Source organism: Equus quagga, chromosome 12 (genome assembly GCF_021613505.1).
Source record: "Equus quagga isolate Etosha38 chromosome 12, UCLA_HA_Equagga_1.0, whole genome shotgun sequence".
NCBI classification, from domain to species: domain Eukaryota; kingdom Metazoa; phylum Chordata; class Mammalia; order Perissodactyla; family Equidae; genus Equus; species Equus quagga.
Window position 1 is genome coordinate 111,248,694 of NC_060278.1, and position 19,019 is coordinate 111,267,712.

Sequence of the window (19,019 nt, forward strand, 5' to 3'; positions counted from 1 at the left end):
CCGGGGGCGGGGCGCGGCGCCGCCGGGGAGGGTCGCGCCGCGGGCGCCCGCGCTTCACTTGCCCGCTTTCTGCGCCTTCTGCGCAGACTTGGTGACCTTGCCGGCGCCGCCGCTCTTCTTCTCCACGTTCTTGATGACGCCCACGGCCACCGTCTGCCGCATGTCGCGCACGGCGAAGCGGCCTGAGGGGAGGCGGAGTGAGGCGCGGGCGGGGGCTCCCAGGCCCGCCCCCGGTCCCGCCCGCCGGGCGGTGGATGCGGCGCGCAGGCGCACTCGGGCTCGCAGCAACCTCCCCAGCCTTGGGCCCGCTAGCCATGTTTCTGGGTGGGGCGGTGGGGCCACAGCTTGAGGATTGAGAGACACTAGGAATGACTGGCACATAGGCCTCGCCCAAGGCGTTGTTGTGAGAAGTGAATGGCACGCGAAATGCCCTTAGAGCAGGCCTGGTAGAGTAGCCCTTTAGCTGTTATCAGACGGCTGGCACCCCTGCATAAGGCAGCTCCCTGATAGAGGTCTGTGGGTTATCCCGTGGGTATCTGTGGGGCAGGCCAGCTGGGGTCGGGCCGTCAGTCCTAATTCTGCCACTAGACTAGCTATGGACCTTGGGCGAGTCACTTAGGGGCCTTCATCTGCAGAGGGGGACACCAGGGCCACTTGTGCTCCATGAGACAGAGGCCAGGGGTCTCCTGCTAAGCTCCAAGTGCAGCAAAGGACCACACGCTCTCCCACCCCCACCACCCCCACCCCCCGGCAGTGTCCTCTGCCTGCAGCCTGGATGGCAGCCACCCAGGGGCTGCCCCTCCCTCAGCCGCCCACTCACCGAGAGGCGGGTACTGGGAGAAGCTCTCCACACACATGGGCTTCCCTGGGACCATCTCCACGATGGCCGCATCGCCAGACTTCAGCGATTTGGGGTTGTCCTCCAGCTTCTTGCCGGAGCGCCGGTCAATCTTCTCCTTCAGCTCGGCGAACTTGCAGGCGATGTGGGCTGTATGGCAGTCAATGACCGGGGAGTAGCCGGCGCTGATCTGCCCGGGGTGGTTCAGAATGATGACCTGCGGGCAGAGTTGCATGATGCTGTCAGGCATGCCCTGAGTGGGCACCAGAGCTGGGGGAGGCTCCGGCCACAGGGCTCACCTGCCGGGTCCCAGGGTGCTGACCATGGAGGAAGGTCAGGCTAGGGGAACCACCCCCTCCAGACATGGACCCCCAGGTCCTCATGAGGCACTTGGCAACCACGAGAGAGAAACAGCTAACAAGTGCATTGTCTGAAAGGGCCAGCGGGCAGAGCTCACCTGCCAACCCTGAACAGAGCTGAGGCAGGTGGATGACAACACCGGACCTCAACTGTCACCTTTCAGGTTATCTCATTAAAGCCAATTGTTAAAGTGCTGTCACGTGAAGAGATGAATAGAGAGGGTGCCGTGAACTTGTAGAGAAGGAAAGTTTACAGAGATGGCTCCGGCAATAAACTAATAAAAGCCTTTTCAGGACCCACGTGGGCCCTCGATGAGGCTGGAGCGACAGGGCCTGGGCCCATCCCAGCATCTGCTCTTCCTGCCCCCCAGGCCCCACTGGCCTCATCTGTAAAGCAGGGGTGTGAGTTCGCCCCAGCACCAGACTGCGGGGTGTCAAGTGCTCAGCTGGGGCTGGGCAGCCACTTGGCTGAGGACAGCGGACAGCCCCGTTACCACCCTGGCAGGAGTTGACTGCCCACCTGGGAGGTGAACTGGGCAGCCTCCTGGGGCGGGTCGGACTTGCTGTCCCCGCACACATTGCCCCGGCGGATGTCCTTGACAGACACGTTCTTCACATTGAAGCCAACGTTGTCACCAGGCAGGGCCTCACTCAGCGCCTCGTGGTGCATCTCCACTGACTTCACCTCCGTAGTGATGTTCACGGGTGCAAAGGTCACCACCATGCCCGGCCGAAGGATGCCCGTCTCCACTCGGCCCACAGGCACGGTGCCAATGCCTGGACCAAGAGGAAGGAGGCTATGAGGCGCAGACGGGGGCCGGGGGTACCCCGGTAGTCTCTGGCAGGCAGGGGGCATGGGGGCGTAGAAGTGGTGAGGGGAAGGGACGAGCCCAGGCAGGGCACACTAAGCGGTTCAGACAGAAGTGGAGCTCCCCAGACCCCGTCAGGAAAAGAAGGAACTGAACAACAGAGAGTTCCCAGGAATACAAGGAACACGGGGGGCAGAGGGAGGGGAGATGGGAAGGAGAGGGCCATCTGGACCTGGACCCCATCCCTGCCCCAGCTGGTGGCTGTCCCCGGAGGAGGCACTGTGGGGACCCTTCTCCTCTCTGAGGCCCCTTCTTGTGAGGCAGAAGCATCAGTGGGTCAAGGACCAGCCCGCCAGGGATTGCCCAGCCTATCTTTGATGCTGCAGGTCTTGGGGGCTATCCCCGAAGGGCCACTGGCACCCAGCACTTCTCATGGATCTGCTTACATGTGTGGCAATGGGCTGCTCAATGGGCGTCGGGTCCCCCCCAGGGCGTGGGGGAGGGTGACTCCATCCCCATCTCCCCGGCTGTAATGGAGGCTCGTGTGACATTATGGTATGATGGAGACTGATGGTGACAGCTGTTCTCTATGCTGGGTGAACATGGCATCCCCTGCCCTGCACACAGACCCCCAACATCTCTGGCCACAGCCCCCTCATGGGTCTCACACTTGCTTATGGTTTCTATATCATCTCATGACAGCATTTCTCATCTCTGGAGTGCATCATGTCTCCCACAAGACTGGGATCTCTGGGGGACCACGGGATATGTGAGTCATCCCTGTGCCATCATCCTGTGCCACCAGCTCCTGGCATAGGGCTGAACACTTACTTGAGGGAAGACCCTAGCAAACGCTGGACAGATGGGTGGATGTGTAAGGGTGGATGGGTGGATAGATGGATGAATGGATGGGCAGACAGACGATGGATGGATGGTAGATGGATGATGGATAGGTAGATGATAGATGATGAATAAATGGATGGGTGGGGGTAGATGGATGTGTGGATGGAGAGATAGACGGATGGGTGGACAGATGGGGGTGGATGGATGGATAGATGGGTGGTTGGGAGAATAGATGGGTAAATGGATGGATGGATGGATGGATAGATGAACAGATAAACAGATGGATGGATGGATGGATTAATGGTGGATGGATGGATTAATGGTGGATGGATGGGTGGGTAGATGGATGGGGGATGGATGGGGGATGGGCAGATAGCTGGATGGTCCCCCAGAAATAACCTGGCCTCGGGAGCTCCCTGTTGAGGACCCTGGTCTCAGGAGAGAGGTCTGAGGGGCAGAGGTGGCCAAGGTGGGCTGGGACAGGTGCCTACAGTGGAGCTGCGAGCGTAGACCACTGAACCCTCACTCACCACCAATCTTGTACACGTCCTGCAATGGCAGACGCAGGGGCTTGTCCGTGGGACGTGTGGGGGGCAGGATTGTGTCCAGGGCCTCCAGCAGGGACACACCGCTGGCGTTCCCTTCCTTACGCTCCACTTTCCAGCCCTTGAACCACGGCATCTGGACAGGAGGAAGAAAGCACCAATCATAGAGACCACAGCGCCCACCCTACCCTGCCCAACAGCCCCACGGCCTCCCCAGGACTCTCCAGGAATCCTGGTGAAGGCATCTGACCTGAGGAGGGTCTGGGGGGCAGGGGAGCACAGACCCACCCCCTCCACTGCCTAATGTCTGACTGTTCACACTAAGTCGCTTCATGCCCATTGAAAAGCTGAAGTGCCCCCCCCCCTACAGTCCACACTCCCAACATCACAGAGACCCTGGGGAAGGAAGGCAGGCACAAAGATGCAGAGCCCCGCTGCAGCCCAGACTGCTCGGGCCAGGGGCTCGGGCTGGGGCTCAGACGGAGGGTGATCCTGATGCTTCGGAACCAACATCCCGTGTAGAGTCCAGCCCAGCCCTCCTCCCCGCAGCCCCGGGCCCCGGGCCTCAGATCCCTGGGCAGGACAAGCATCAGAGCAGGAGGGGACAGAGTCCAGCCGATGGCCCGGCCAGAGGCACACAGAGTCCAGTCTTGGCCCCAGAAGCCCACTGTGCCGGCCACAGACAAGGAGAAGGGAAGGGGCTAGCAGCACTGTGCCCAGGTCCACTCCCAGGGACCGTGTCCTCCGGACAGCCCAGATCAACAGGGGTCCAAAAATTCAGGCTCCACTCATCACCCCCTGCCGAGTCAGAGTCCCTGGGACGCAGGTCACCAGAGCCACAAGCTTCCCAACGGAGCAGCAAGAACCAGCCCTTGGCCCTTCCCAGAGCCCCACCCGCTCAGGGTCCCCGGGAGGCTCCTGCAGGAGACAAAAACTAACCGCAGCAGAACCCCCAGAGTTGGGTCACATGGGCCTGGGCCCCAGGGACCACTGCCCCTGCACCGTCCACCTGTGGTGAGTGTCCCTGCCAGAGAAGGGGCCTCAGAGGCCGTGCCGGCCTCTCGTGGGGAGGCCAAGCTGAGGGGCGGCCCCGAGGAGGCTGGGGCTCCCCGCCAGGCTAGTACCCATGCTCATATAGGTCAAAGGAGCCCAGCAGGGCCGAGGGGAGCCCGCCTTGACCCTGCCTGACCAGAGATCCAGTGCCTGGGGCCCAGGGAGGGGTCCACCTGCCATGCCCGCCCGTCGCAGCACTCACATTGGGTGAGGGCTCCAGCATGTTGTCACCGTGCCAGCCTGAGATGGGCACGAAGGGCACGGTGGCGGGGTTGTAGCCGATCTTCTTGATGTAGGCGCTGACCTCCTTGACAATCTCGTCGTAGCGCTTCTCACTGTAGGCAGGCTCCGTGGAGTCCATCTTGTTGACCCCCACGATGAGCTGCTTCACGCCCAGCGTGTAGGCCAGCAGCGCGTGCTCCCGCGTCTGCCCGTTCTTGGAGATGCCCGCCTCGAACTCGCCCACTCCCGCCGCCACAATCAGCACCGCACAGTCCGCCTGCCCGGGACGTGTGGCACAGTGAGCCCCAGACCCCGCCTCGCCCCCGCTCCAGGCAGCAGACAGGGGCCTGAGCAGTCATCCGGGGATGGGACCTGGAGGGCTGGACCTTAGAGGCTGCTGCGGGAGCTCATCCATCTGTCTGTGTCAATGCCTGGCAAAGTCTGATTGTCTGAGTCTGTCTGTCTGTATTTCTGCCCACACCTTGGTGCCCCATCCTGGCCTCTGTGTCTGTCTGTCTGCGAAGGTGGCCCTGACAGTGTTGGCTGTCCTTACAGGCACCCCCACCTGGCTGAGATGTCAGGCACTTAGTCAGTAATTTGGGGGCTCTGCTCCAGGTGGGGCAAATGGTGACAAAGGTGAGGACCTCCTGCCCTGGCGAGGAAGCAAAGGAGACCAGCTACCCTGCGATGGCTCCGGGTCCAGTGGCCCTGACTGGGTGCCCTGCGGGCCCACTCACCTGGGAGGTGCCGGTGATCATGTTCTTGATGAAGTCGCGGTGGCCAGGGGCATCAATGATGGTGATATAGTACTTGGTGGTCTCGAACTTCCAGAGGGAGATGTCAATGGTGATGCCACGCTCCCGCTCCGCCTTCAGTTTGTCCAGCACCCAGGCATACTTGAAGGAGCCCTTTCCCATCTGGAAGGGTGGGGCACAGCTCAGGACAAGACCGGGACTCAGCCAGCCTGGCCAGCGGGTGCCCCTGGGCTGTGGGAGCCGCAGGTCACAGTAGAGAGGCCCAGGCGCAAGGCAGGAGAGGGCCCCAGGCCCCCTTGCTCCCAGCTGGGACCCTGTGACTCTGGGCCCATCTCTGGAATGAAGGAGCCGGACGCAAGGACCCCTGAGGGACATCCAGACCTCCACCCTGCCCTGCCCAGCCCTGCCATCCTGTCTCCCCAGGTCCAGCCTCTCACCGCCTAAGTGGGTGCCACTGTGCGTCCACCAGCAGGTGGCGCAAGGGCCTGGGAGCGGGTCTTACAACGAAGCGCCAGAAGCTTTAAACCCCTCCCCTGGCTGATGGCTCCCCTTTATCTGAAGCCGGGGCGCCCCCATCCCTGCTTCAGCCACTGGGGTTCAGGCTGTCAGAACAAAAAAACCCTCTGTGATTTTATTTTTAAGGGAAAAAGAAAGAGGATGAGGTTGCAAGGAAGGGCCTGGCCTTCCAGCTCTTTCTACAGCCGCCAAGGCTGCCAAGCAGCTCTCAGCCCCTCCCCCCTACCTCGCCCCACCTGAGCCGGAGCAGCTGCTCTCTGCAAACACCTGTGCCCAGCGCCCCGCGAGACCCCCTACCTGGGGCCAGGGCTGCCATTATGGCTGCCCAGCCGGGCAAAACTCCCCGCCAGGGCCGTGCACAGATGGGGCTCTGCCCTCCAGGAGGGGCCACCCAGACAGGACCCAGACAGGACCCAGCTAGACCCAAAACAGACACTGTGCAAACACCCTCAGCCCCCCTCCTCCCGCCCCACAGGGAGGGATGACGCAGCTTTGGGGCCCCGGCGCAGAGGAGGTAGCTCAGAGCACCCCACCTTCCCCCTTTCTCCCTGAGCAGGGTTCAGCCCAGGCCAGCAACGGGCTCCTCCCGGGCCCTGGCCACAGCCCCTCTGTCCTCAGGTGGAGGCAGAGGTCGCAGAGAGCAGACCCCCACTCCACAGCCACTTATCACCAAGGGTCTCAGTCAGGGGAGGTCAGCCCACCTGGCCCCTCTCATCCGCACCAGGCAACCAGGAACCCCCGAAGGGTACCACCCTGGACAAGCAGCCCTCTCCAGCCCGGCACGAGAAAGTACAGCTGAAGGCCCCATGCCCATCAGTCCGCTATTAATAGCCGCCCTGAGTCCTGGCCCAGCCCTGGGACAAGTGAGGGCAGCGCCACCTCCAGCCCCAGACATCAGTCCTAGGAACACAGGAACCCGACCCTGGGGGCGCAAAGACAGGCTGCAGGGCTCTCAAGTCCAATGTGGCAGAGTCCCTGAGCCTGCTGTGCACCTGTGCAGCAGAAATGCTGCCTCCAGGCCACTCTCCCACCCTGGGGCAAATCCAGCAGGCCATCCCACCACCACCCACCAAGCACATCTGCAGAGAGAGGACGCTCCCCACCACACCACTCCCATCGGGACCCTCGGAGACACCTGTCCCTCAGGAAGGGCCCCCTAGGGCCCACGCCCCTCTTGCCCTGAGCCACATGCCCCAGAGCTGGAGAAGTGCCAGCCCAGCCACCACATGGGAAACCGTCCTCACGGTGGAGGCAAAGGTGTGAGCCCCCCCAGGGCTCACCTCGGCTGCCTCCTTCTCAAACTTCTCAATGGTCCTCTTGTCGATGCCCCCACATTTGTAGATGAGGTGGCCTGTTGTGGTGGATTTGCCGGAGTCCACGTGGCCAATGACCACGATGTTGATGTGGGTCTTCTCCTTGCCCATTCTGCCCGGGCTGCGGGGAGGGGCTGGCACGGCCTGGGGTGCTCTGGCTCAGGACGAGGGGGATGCTGAGCAGTGATTCTGTGGGTCGGGGCAGGCGGACAGGTAACAGAGAGCCTCAGAGGGAAGCCCAGCAGAGACACTCCCTGCCGGGGTCGAGAGCACATGCCTGCCCGCAGACGCGGGCCCCATGGCTGGGGGCAAGTCCCCACTCTTGGTGGGGAGGGAAGAGCCCCCCAGCCTGTGCCCGAGCCAGCCGAGACAGGTGGCAAGCCCAAACAGCCCAATCTGCCATAAACGTCTGGAAGTCATGCCCCCAGAGCCCCCTCCAGGGAAGAAGATTAACCCCCATCTGGAAAGACCGAGAAGCATGAGGCTGGGGGAGCCCCATGACCAGTCAGGAGCCTGGTGATGACTCACCCTGCCCAGCTCTCCATTGCTCTGTCCCCGATGCTCCCCGACCCGGAGTCCTGGGCCAGGACGCTGCACCCTACCCCACCCCCACCCACAGAGCTGCCATGGTGGAGAGACGGTCAGTGCTCCCCATTCCCCTCCTCAAGCAGCGAGGGCGCCATCTTCCTCTCATCCCTGCCTGGCAGGCTGGCACTGGGGAGACAGGCTGGGCCAGAGCTCCGACAGGGCAATGCAGTGCTGGGATCAGGGACCCAGAATAGCTCAGGTCCTCCCCAGATCTGGGCAGGGGGCAGACAGTAGGGCAGAGAGATGGGGGTCTCTGCTCTGTCCAGAGGAGAGAGAATCTGGCCCCAGCAGCCGAGCTCAGCAGGTCCCAGACAGGGATGCTCTCAGCCTGGTGGGGACAGGGGGCACCCCTCCCCCTTCCCTCTGGTCAGGGCCCAGATTCACAGCCCCTGCCCCATCCTGGAGGTCCCTGGCGAAACCAAGGCAGCACGGGAGGGGACAGGTGGCTGGGGGAGGGAAAGTGGGCACCAGCGTCGCACCCTAGGGTGCGAACACCAGGTGGACACCGCTGGACCCACTCTGGGTGGGGGCGGGGTGGCGAGGGCCCCCCAGATCTCACCGACTCCCTGTCCCCGGCTCCGTCTCCCGGGCACCCCCAGTGGCTGCAACCCACCAGCCACCAGTACTGACGACCCTGCCCCAACCCCGCAGAGCTCCGGGCGGTCCCAAGGTCACCGCTGCAGGGCGATCGCCGCCGCTCAGGAGACCGGCCCCGCTGCCGCCGCTGCTGTGTAAACAAGGGCCACCGCGGTGCCCCCACCCCACCCCTGCCGCCCGCAGGGACCGACCCCGGTGCCAGGTCCGGGCGCAAGGCGTGGGCGGCTGATCCCCGCGGCGAGCAGTGCAGCCTCCCTGGGCGCCGGGCCCGGGTGCCTCTCTGCCTCCAGGATCTGTCCCCGGGGAAGGAACCCTCTGCGGAAAGCTAGAGGCAGCGGCGGGGACCCAGAGGCCGAGCGTCCTTACCCAGAGCCGAGGTCTCAGCCAGAGGGACTGGTGGCGCCGGCGCCGCCGGTTTTATCTCTCCAGGAGGGGGTCCACCTATTGACGGAGCGAGCGCAATGCACTGCGCCCCTGCAGTACGGCATTGCGGTACCGGCGGGCGGGGCCGGGGGCGGGGATGCGAGGGAGGCAGGGAGACGGGGACGGCGACCCGCGGACGCGCGCGGGCGCGACGGGGACGCGAGAGGAGGATGCGGCGAGGGAGGGAGCTACAAAGGCGCGGAGACTAGACGCACCCGAAGGGAGCGCAGGCAGAGACAGAAAAACAGGCGGAGGCGGGCGGGGGGCGGGGGGCGGGGGGCGGAGGGCTGGGGGCCTGGAGAAGGAGGCCGGAAGGAGGGAGGGGCAGAGATGGAGAAAGGCACCAGGAGAGAAACTCAGGAGAGACGGAGCACAGCTAAAGCAGAGACTGAGAGGCCAGGCCCAGGCACACTCGGAGAGAACAGGGGTGGAGAGAGGACGGAAAGACACTCCAAACATAAAAGCAGGTCCCCGGGGACGGGGCCAGTCTGCAGGGCCGGGAAATGGGCAAGTGAGGCAGAGGGGGTGTGGGTCAGGCCCACACGGCCGTCCTAGCCGGCATCTCCCAGAGCCGGGCCTGGCCCTGCGTGTGGCTGGTGCCCTGTGAACAAACGCAGCTCTGCTCTGTGGGTCTCCTTGATGTGGCTCAAGGGGTGCAGCCCTCCCGGTAGGACCCCAGAATCTGCTTGCTTCAAGGCCCTGGCCCCCAGGTGCCTGCCACATGGGCTCACCCCGGCAGGCCCCCAAAACCAGGCTTCTCCTCACCTGGCCCATGGTGTGGCCAGAGAAGGGTGCCTCCAGGGTCCCCTCAGCTTGGCCAAATGGCCCGAGGCTCTGCCAGCAGATCCACCCAGATCATCCTCCCTCTGAGGCCCCTACAAAGGGCTGTTTTCCACCCTGAGCCCCTCTCGTGTGGGGAACAGCTGAAGTGTGTCCCCAGAATGCCTGGATACCGAGGGTGGCCCTAGGTACACTATGGGCACGGATTCCCAGGCAAGCAGAATTTGCCCCAGGTCAGCTCCCAGGCACAGTTCCAGTCTGTGGCCCTGGGGCCTCCCCTCATCCTGGGCCTGGTGGGGTCAGAGGGTGGAGCCACAGACAGCCCTGCTCTGCAGGAAGTGGGGGTCCCTGAGGGTCCCGGGCAGACCAGGGTAATGACTAAACTGGGTTTTAAGGAGGGGAATGGAGCAGCGGTGTGTTGTGTGAGGCCCTGGGACCTCTGACCTTGTCAGTTCACCCGTTATCACAATTCCCCATGGCCGTCTCCCCATCTGGCTTGGATCCCAAGGACATGTGGGTCTTATTCATCTTTGTGACCAGGGTCCAGGAGAAGGTGGGCAGGGTCTCAAGAAACCTGTGTTGAGTGGGTGAGAGAGGAAGCCAGCATGCAGCACCTCCTGCTGGGGTGACGCCCGATGGAGGCCCCCAGAGATGGGACCCCCAGCGGGGCAGGAGTAGAGGGGGGCCCAGGGCAGTGTTTGGGGCCAAGCAGGTCTCCCCAGCCCATGAGGAGGGTCTCAGGGAGGGAACGAGCCCTCCCTGTGTCTGCCCCAGGACCAAGGTTGGCAACCACAGACCAAGGGACTCAGAGCCGTCCCGGGCAGGGAGGGGCTCGAGGATGACCTGGCACTTTGGAGTGCTGCTGATACCGTCAAACAGGAGCCAGGAATTAAAAATAACCGCCTGGCGAGAAAGCAAGACTCACCCCACCCCTGCCCAGCTGGTCTCTATATTTAATGCGTCCTGTCCTGCCTGAAGGTTAGGTGGGATTTGGGAGACGCTGTGACTGGCCAAGGCTGGGATGGGCGAGACCAAAGGGCAGGAGGCTAGGGTCCCTGGGGATGCCCACCCCAACGTCCCCCAAGGAACCACGAGCGCCCAGGACCCTGGGCTGCGTGCAGCCTCAGAGGGTGTTTGTCAGACACACCGCACAGGTCTGAGCCTCACCCTCCGCTCCTGGCTCCCCCACAGCTGTCAGCTGCCTGGAACCAGATCACGGTGAGGTGCCTGCACCAGGGGCCGGCCGTGCTGGGAGGCCTGCTGCCCAGAGCCGCAGCCACTGCTGGTGGAAGGTGGCCTGCACACCGACCCTGGGAGGGTCTCAGCTGGTTTCTCCAAAGAGCCCCATGTCCCCAGGATGCGCTCTGTTACCTCACGGCCGAGCTGCGCCGAGGCCCTGGAGCCCGGGACGCGGCCATCTGGAGAGGTGTCTCGCTGAGCAGCAGCATGGGACTGCCACAGCGGCTACCCCCTGCAGAGGGCCAGGCAACTGCTGGACTACTGCTAACTACTGAATGGTGCTTAACGACCACTGACCACTGGTTAGTCCTTGATAAGCACTGAATGTTACGGGATAACCACTAACCACAGAATATCACTGAATGACTAGGAAATGCTAACCAATACTAATGCCATGCGACGTACTGAACAGCCACAGTCGCCTAGTCTTGCGAGTTTACCATGTGCCAGGCAGGGCTACCAGGTAACCCGAGGACCCATGGACCAAGAGCCTACTGGGCACAGAGAGGCAGAGCACAGTGCCCAAGGTCACCAAGTAAGGAGGGCAGAGCTCGCAGTCCGCTTGGAAGGGCTGAGCCAGGGCAGTGTGACTTCTGGATGGAAGCCTGCCCAGGTCCCACTTGTGCTCCCCGCCCTTCCCCCCAGGTCAGGCTTGCCCCCCCAAGGCTCCCTTCTCCCACATCTGAGCCACTGGCCACAATGGCCCATGTTGCAGCCAAGGCCATGGGGGCAGGACAAACAAGGAAGGGTCACCAGCCAACCAGGTGGGGAGCTGGGCAGGAGGAAGGAGAACACGTCCCCCCAGCCCCCTCGTAGCGCCCCACCCCCCACCACCCAGCCCAGCCAGGAGCTGTTGGAGCTGTTCGGGAAGACACCGGCAGCCCCCTCTTTGGCTGGCTGGGGTTTCACGAGCCTGGAGAAAGAAGATCCAGCTAAAATTAACCATTATCAAGCTGTCAGCCCTGGAAATAAACCCGTTTCCCATTGGCTGCCGGTGATGTCACTGCCAGTTAATAATAACCTGTGAATGCGTAACTAACCACCTGTGTGTGTGCCTTCCTCTGGGGGGCCCCCTCCCGAGCAGGGGAGTGGGGGTGGGGGTAGGGGGCTGGCAACCCAGATGACCATGGAGATGGCAGCTTCAGGGCAGAGTGGGCACCAGGGCCCGGGGCACCCTCGGCATTGGGTGTCTCAGAATGACCACAGGCTGCCCTCTGACCCCAGGGCACTGGTGCGCACCCTCACGTCTGCGGCAGTTGCATCTCGTCTCCCAGACAATCTGGGCAGCAGGACTCTGGATGGCCTCGGGGACAAGTTCCCCTCCCCCAGCTCTCTGAGCCGGGCACCCAGGGCACTGAGCTGCCCAGAAGGCTGCAAATTAATCAGTCTCCATGGCGAATAGGAGCTCTTACCTATGGAGCTTCTCCGGAAAAGCAAGGTCATAGGCCCTAAATCAGAGAAGCGGGCCCAGAGGGGCTGGGGTCCTGGGTGGGGCCAGGCCCAGCAGTTGTCATGGTGCTGGGGGATGGGGGGTGCGGATGGGGCCTGGGCTCAGGTCCAGATGGGAGGTTGGCTGAGACGAGGGGTGGGGGGTCGGGCCACATGCACATCAGCTAGACCCCAAGGCCAGCCCAGGGCCCCACGAGCCGGCCAGCCCTGTGCTCGGTGCCGGGCCCAAGTGACATGGGGAGCTGGGGTGACCGGACACTCCAGGCCCCCAAACACGCCACCCCACCAAACCCCGCGTGTCTGGGACGGTATGAGGCCGACCTGAGTCAGCCTGGGAAGGCGGGGCTCGGGGGACGGCGCGGAGGGGACACAGCCCGCAGCGAGGGGGAGGGGCGGCCGCGGGAGCTGTCGCGGTGCCGCAGCGGCGCGGCCCGTTGCCATGGCGAGGGCGCAGGCAGCCCCGCGGGCTCCTCCCTCAAGGCCCTCGCTCCCAGCGGCGCGGTAGGTGGCACCTGCGTTCCGAAGGGCAGCCGGCTGCCAACGCCGGAGCTGGCCCCGGCCTCGCGCAAGCCCAGCGCCCACGGCTTCCGGGGAGCAGAGAGCCGCCGGCAGCGCTTTCCCTGCTGCGGTAGCGGGGGAGGGGGTCTGGGGCTTTGAGCTCTGGGCCGCACACAATCGGGGGCTCCAGCCTGACGCCAAGAGGAGGGAGTGGCCAAGGCCCCACCCCGCCATCCGTTTGGCCCATTGCAGGCTGGAAGGCCAACCAGAGAGCCCAGGGGAGCCGTCAGCGGCTAGGGGCCAAGAAGGGGCAGCCACTGCAATCCCGCCCAGCGACAGAGGAAAAACCCCGGGAGGGTCTGCAGGCCCCACTGCCGGCTCAAGTCAGTCGTCTCCAGGCCGGGTGGAAAGAGAGGCCAGGTGGGCATTTGCTGCGTCATGGGTTGCTCTTCTTTCTGCAGCTGGATCCAGGTTCCCCTGGGGGCTCACCGAAAGCAGAGCTGCCCTCCCGAGATCCTGGCCTCCAGTGGCAGCGGGAGAGGCCACAGTGCTCCCCCAGCCCCCCCACACCCAGTGGGGGCATCTCCAGGCTGGAATTGCCCTGGGGAACCTGAAGCTCTTTAGCAACTCGGAGCCCCTGCTTTCACCTCTTTGAATAGAGCTTCCCTCAGCTGGGCTGTTGGGAATAACCTGCCTCAACAGCCGGAGCCCTCGTGGGCATCTGTGGGATGAGCTGACACGGGAGGCTGTGGGCAGCACCATTCTCCCCATGGGTGGCAGAGACCCGGAGCCTCCCCTGCCCCAGGAGAGACTCTCCCCACACCTGCAAGACAGGAGCCTGGACCTCGGCTGGGGAAGGACCGGGGACTGAGAGGACAGTGCTCAGCCTTGTCCTTGAAGGTACTGAGGGAAAAGTGCACAAATTACAAATGTGCTTGAGCACCCAGATCAAGAAACAGAGCACCCCCTCCTGCCCCGAGGGGACTGCTGCCCTAACTTCTCACACCCAAGGTCACTTTGCCTGCTTTTAGTCTTTGTGCAAATGGTAGACATGGCTTGTGCTCTTTGCTCTGGCTTCTTTCACTTGCCATTGTGTCTGCGCCGTTCATCCATGCTGCTGCACTGGGCGTCCGTTGTCTGTCTTCCCTGCGGTGCAGCATGCCACTTCCAGTCTTGAGCTGCTACAGATAACGCTGCTGGGAGCCTCCTGTGCGTGTCACTTGTGCGAGTGTTTCTACTTGGCTTCCACCCTCAGGGGTAGAGCTTCAAGCCATGGGGTCTGTGCACCATGCCGGTCACTTGCTTACCGCCTCTTGCCTCTAAATTCAGCCTTCAATACCTGCTCTGTGATGATGAACAAAATTACTTTAAGCATTTCTCCGTTAGAACGAGCAGATCCATCTTTGCAGGGCAGGCAATGAAGTGTGAATTTACAGCTGAGAGGAAATTAATTGATAACTGACTTTCCCCCTTGACTCTGAGGATATTTTCCTATTTCTTTGCAGGTCTAATGATTTTTGGCTGAATACTGCACATTCTGTAAAGACTCTGGATTCTGTTGTCTTCCTCTGAAGACTGTTGGCTCTTCTTTTAGCAGCCATTCGATCACTGGACCTGTGTAGGCTTGTTTTCACGCTTTGTTGGTGTCGATCTGTGGAACGCCCGGTGTTTCCAAAGCCCCTCAGCTTGGTAAGGTTCAGCTTCAACCTGGTTCCCCTACGGCTCCTTGTGAGGCTCATCTTTATCTTTTCTTAGATGGGCCTGGAGTAAGTTGTAGCCTTTTCTCCTAAAAAGTAAGTAAGAAGGTCTCTCCCCTCTGGCCAGGCCCACATGCCAGTGCTGCCCAGCACAGCTTGTCTTGCAGCATTTTTGTTCCCATCTCAATGCATGGCAACCCCCAAGGAGTCCTGCCCTTGCATGACCTCTTCCCCTGAGTGCAGAAGGGACCTGTGGCTTGCATCTAGCCAACAGACTATGGCCAAGGTGGTGAGCCATCACTCCCCTGACTGGCCTACGTTGGCAGACTGGAACAAGAGACTCCCTCCTGGCCTTGAAGAAGTAAGCCACCAGGTTGTGAGAAGGCCTGTGAGGGGTCACGTGTCAGGCTGCAGGCAGCCTTTGAGAGCTGAGGGTGGCCCCTGGCTGTCCACCAAGAAAGCAGGGACCTCTGTCCTATAGCCACAAGGAAACAGATCAGCCAACAGCCACATGACCTTAGAAGAGGACCCCAAGCCTCAGAAGAAACACTGACACCTTGTTTGCATGCTTTTGAAACCCGCACCTGGACCCCTGACCCTGTATGTTTTTAAGGCCACTAAATTTGTGGCAATTCGTTATGCAGCCATAGACAACTAGTGCACAGCCCACAGTGGCTGCTGTCTGGTAAGCCTCCAGTGGCCTCCCCTGACCCTCAGCCACAGACTGAGGGGACCCCATATGAACTTCCAGGCCCCTGAGCAGCTCCCCACCCTTCAGCTCCCCAGGACTCCACCCCCAGCTGCTGGGCTCACCTGCACACCATGCTCTGCTGCAGCAGCGCAGCCAGAAGACTGTCCCCCGGGGCTGGCATGCGTGGGCCCACCAGAGCTCCCTCCCCGTCCACCTTACCCTCTCCCCACTGGAGCGGCTGCTGCCGTCTTGGGTCCAGTGCCAGCGCTCTTTATGGAACAGGGATGGCCTGCTATTTGCCGCTTCTCCACGGTTATCTGAAGGAATTTAAACTTACAGAAAAGTTGCTGGAGTCGTACCAAGGACACTGCCTCGTGCCCTCCGTCCACACGCGCCGCTTCTTCCTCTTTGCTCCCTTGCCTTCCCCATCCTCTTTCTCTGCGTGTGTCTGGTTATATTCTTTGTTCTGAACTGTTTGAGAAAAGGTTGCATAAATCATTGCCTTTACTCCTTACTGCTTCAGTGTATAATTCCAGTGGGCACAGTACTTCTGCCTACAGTCCCTGTTCTGAGCGCGTCAGCTGTCCCAACCAGACTTTCGCAGCTCTATTGTTTCCCAATCCAGGGTCACATGTCGGTTTCACTCATCAAGCCTCTTAGTCTCCTTAATCTGAAACAGTTCCTCAGCCACTTGTGTCTTTTATGACACTGACATTTTTTAAGAGTGCAGGCCAGTTGTTTTGTAGGATGTCCCTCTATTTGGGCTTTTCTGATGTTTCTGCATGAATCGGTTCACAGTTTATTTTTCTGGCAGAGATACCACCAGAGCAGTGTGTATCCTTCCTGATACATCAGACAGGCAGGTGCCAGGTGTCAGTTTATCCATTAGTGGTGATGTTATCCTTGACCACCCGTGAAGGTGTCCACAACTTTCTCTACAGTGAAGTTACTGCTTCCTCCTTTGTGATTATTAAGTAGCTAATGAGGATGTACTTTGGATTCTGTAAATATCCTGTTCCTCATGGGAACCCCTCCCTCACGTCAGCACGCATTGGTGATTCTTACCTAAATCAATCTTCACTGTGATGGTTGCGCTTTTTAAATTACTTATCTACCTATTTTTGTTTTCTGAATTATCACACAGAAAATTGACTTTTTGGAAGGTGTGCAGTTCTATGAATGTTAACACACGTATAGATTCCTGTAGGCACATCACTCAGGACACAGAATGTTCTGTCACCCTAACAGCCCCCTTCGGCTCTCCCTTTATACTCAGACCGTCCTCTCACCTGGCACCCGCCGGTCTGTTCTCCATCACTACGTCTTCTTGAGAATGCTGTGTAAATGCAGGCGTACAGTATGTCACTTTTTGGGTCTGGCTGCTTTCACTCAGCATAACGCCTCTGCAGTTCATCCAGGTAGTTGCATGTATCAATGGTTCACTCCGTTTTATCGATGAATAATCTTCCACGTGTGCATGGACCACAGTTTGTGTATCTATTCATTGACCCACTCAACGACATTTGGGTTGTTTCCAGTTTGGGTAAGTCTGAATAAAGCTGCCACAGACATTTGTGTACAAGTGTTTGTGTGAACATAAGATGCCCAGGAGCGGCGTTGCCGGGTCGTATGGTGGCTGTGTGTCTAACTTCGTAAGAAACTTCCACACTGACCTCCGTGTATGAATGGGTGTGTAACGACATTTAATGGCTGAGGATAATGCAGGCCCTCCACGCGCTGACTGGCACATCATCCTTAGTGAAGTTTTGCTCAAGTCTTTTATCCTTTTCTAAAAAAACAGCTGCTTCATTGAGATATCATTTACATCCCATAAAGTTCATCCACTTAAAGGATGTAGTGAATGGGTTTTGGTATATTTAGAGTTATGCCACTGTCACCAAAATCTCATTTCGGAGCGTTTCTTCACCCCAGAAAGAAACCTCACACCGTTTAATAGTCTCTCCCACTCCTCCCTACCCCCAACCTCGCCCTACGCAACGTCTAACCTATGTTCTGTCTCCATGGATTTGCGTATTCTGGACATTTCATATAAACGGAATCGCACTCTCTGTGACCATTTGTGACTGGCTTAGTGTGTTTTCAAGGTTCGTCAATGTTGTAGTATGTGTCAGCACTTCATTCCTTTTTTATTGCCACATAATACTCCATTGTCTAGTTATACCGCATTTCGTCTATCATTCATCAGTTGATGGACATTTGGGTTGTTTCCACTTTTTAGCTCCTGTGAATGATGCTGCTGTGAACATGCATGTCGGAGTTTTCTGTGTGGATTATGTTTTCATTTATCCTGCGTAGACATCTAGGAGTAAAATTGCTGGATCATGTGGTGACTGTATCTAACCTTTTAAGGAACTGCCAGACTGTTTGCCAAAACAGCTGCACCGTTTTACATTCCCAACAGCAGCGTAGGAGGGTTCCAGTTTCTCCACGTCCTCGCCAACGTTTGTTAGTGGTCTGTCTTTTTTTTTTTTAAGATTTTATTTTTCCTTTTCCTCCCCACAGCCTCCCGGTACATCGTTGTATATTTTTAGTTGTGGGTCCCTCCAGTTGTGGCATGTGGGATGCCTCCTCAGCGTAGCCTGATGAGTGGCGCCATGTCATCGCCCACGATTCGAATCGGCAAACCCCTGGGCAGCCAAAGTGGAGCGCGCGAACTTAACGACTCGGCCACTGGGCAGGCCCCTGGTCTGTCTTTTTCATTAGAGTTATTGTATGAGTGTGAAATAGTATCTCACTGTGGCTTTGATTTGCATTTCCCTAATAGCTAATGATGTTGGACATCTTTTCACGTGCTCATTAGCCATATGGATGTCCTCTTTGGAGAAATGTCTATTCAGATCCCTAGCCCTTTATTTTTTGCTGAGGAAGATTCACCCTGAGCTAACATCTATGCCAATCTTCTTCTATTTGGTATGTGGGTCCGTGCCACAGCATGGCTGCCGATGAGTCGTAAAGGTCCGTACCCAGGAACCAAACCAGGCCACGGAAGTGGAGTGCACCAAACCTAACCACTAGGCTGTGGGGCCGGCCCTCCAGCCCGATTTTTAATTGCGTTGTTTATTTTCTTAGTGTTGAGCTTTGAGAGTTCTTTGTGTATTCTGGGTACAAGTCCTTTGTCAGAGATTTGATCTGTAAATATTCTCTCCTTGTCTGAGATTTGTCTTTTTAGTCTCTTAACACTGTCAGTCGTGGTATGAAGTTTTTAATTTTGGTGAAGTCCAATGTATCCATATATTTTCCTTATATGGATCATGGTTTGATATTGCCTATCCCCAGGTCACAAAGATTTTCTCCTATATTTTCTTCTAAAAGTTTATAGTTTACATTTCACATTTAGATTCATTATCCATTTTGAGTTAGTTTCTGTATAGTGTGTGAGGGCCAGGTTTCGTTTTTCTGGCGTATGGATGTTCAATTCTTCCAGTAACATTTGTTGAAGAGATTTTACTTTCCCCATTCAATTGCTTTTGCAACTTTCTCAAAACACAATTGGACATGTGTGGGGGCCTATTTATGGACCCTCTGTTTTGATACATCAATTTATATGTCTGTCTCTTCCCTGACTTGATTATTGAAGTTTTATAGCAATTGCTAAAATGAGGTAGTGTGTGGAAAGAATAATCTCTTCAACCAATGGTGCTGTGATAACTGGACATCCAGATGCAGGAGAATGAAGTCGGACCCCTGCCTTATGCCATACACAAAAATTAACTCAAAGTGGATCCAAGGCCCAATAAAACTGTAAAACTATTAGAAGAAAACATAGGTATAAATCTTCATGAC

The 19,019-nt window shown here is 59.0% G+C and overlaps 1 protein-coding gene across 3 annotated transcripts; it reads right to left on the reverse strand.

Moving 5' to 3' along the window:
- Positions 1-6: 6 nt before the first annotated feature.
- Positions 7-8,942, reverse strand: EEF1A2 (eukaryotic translation elongation factor 1 alpha 2). Of its 3 annotated transcripts, none has more exons than XM_046678161.1 (8): positions 8,805-8,942; positions 7,221-7,442; positions 5,407-5,586; positions 4,650-4,946; positions 3,380-3,530; positions 1,718-1,974; positions 821-1,055; positions 7-182 (listed from the first exon to the last, which is right to left on the reverse strand). In XM_046678161.1, exons 2-8 carry the CDS (start codon positions 7,362-7,364, stop codon positions 55-57), a joined length of 1,392 nt encoding a protein of 463 aa, XP_046534117.1. In that variant the 5' UTR covers positions 7,365-7,442; positions 8,805-8,942; the 3' UTR covers positions 7-54. The 3 variants fall into 3 exon arrangements, with proteins under 3 accessions (XP_046534117.1, XP_046534119.1, XP_046534118.1); XM_046678163.1 differs by lacking the exon at positions 8,805-8,942 and adding an exon at positions 8,630-8,754; XM_046678162.1 differs by lacking the exon at positions 8,805-8,942 and adding an exon at positions 8,401-8,424.
- Positions 8,943-19,019: the final 10,077 nt, after the last annotated feature.

Excerpts from the sequence above, each read along its gene's own strand:
- EEF1A2 (XM_046678161.1), bottom strand. The coding sequence starts at position 7,364 with ATGGGCAAGGAGAAGACCCACATCAACATCGTGGTCATTGGCCACGTG. Across the intron at positions 3,531-4,649 it reads TGCTGGAGCCCTCACCCAAT|ATGCCGTGGTTCAAGGGCTG; the intron begins GTGAGTGCTGCG and ends CCTCCTGTCCAG. Across the intron at positions 1,975-3,379 it reads GGACGTGTACAAGATTGGTG|GCATTGGCACCGTGCCTGTG; the intron begins GTGAGTGAGGGT and ends CTCTTGGTCCAG.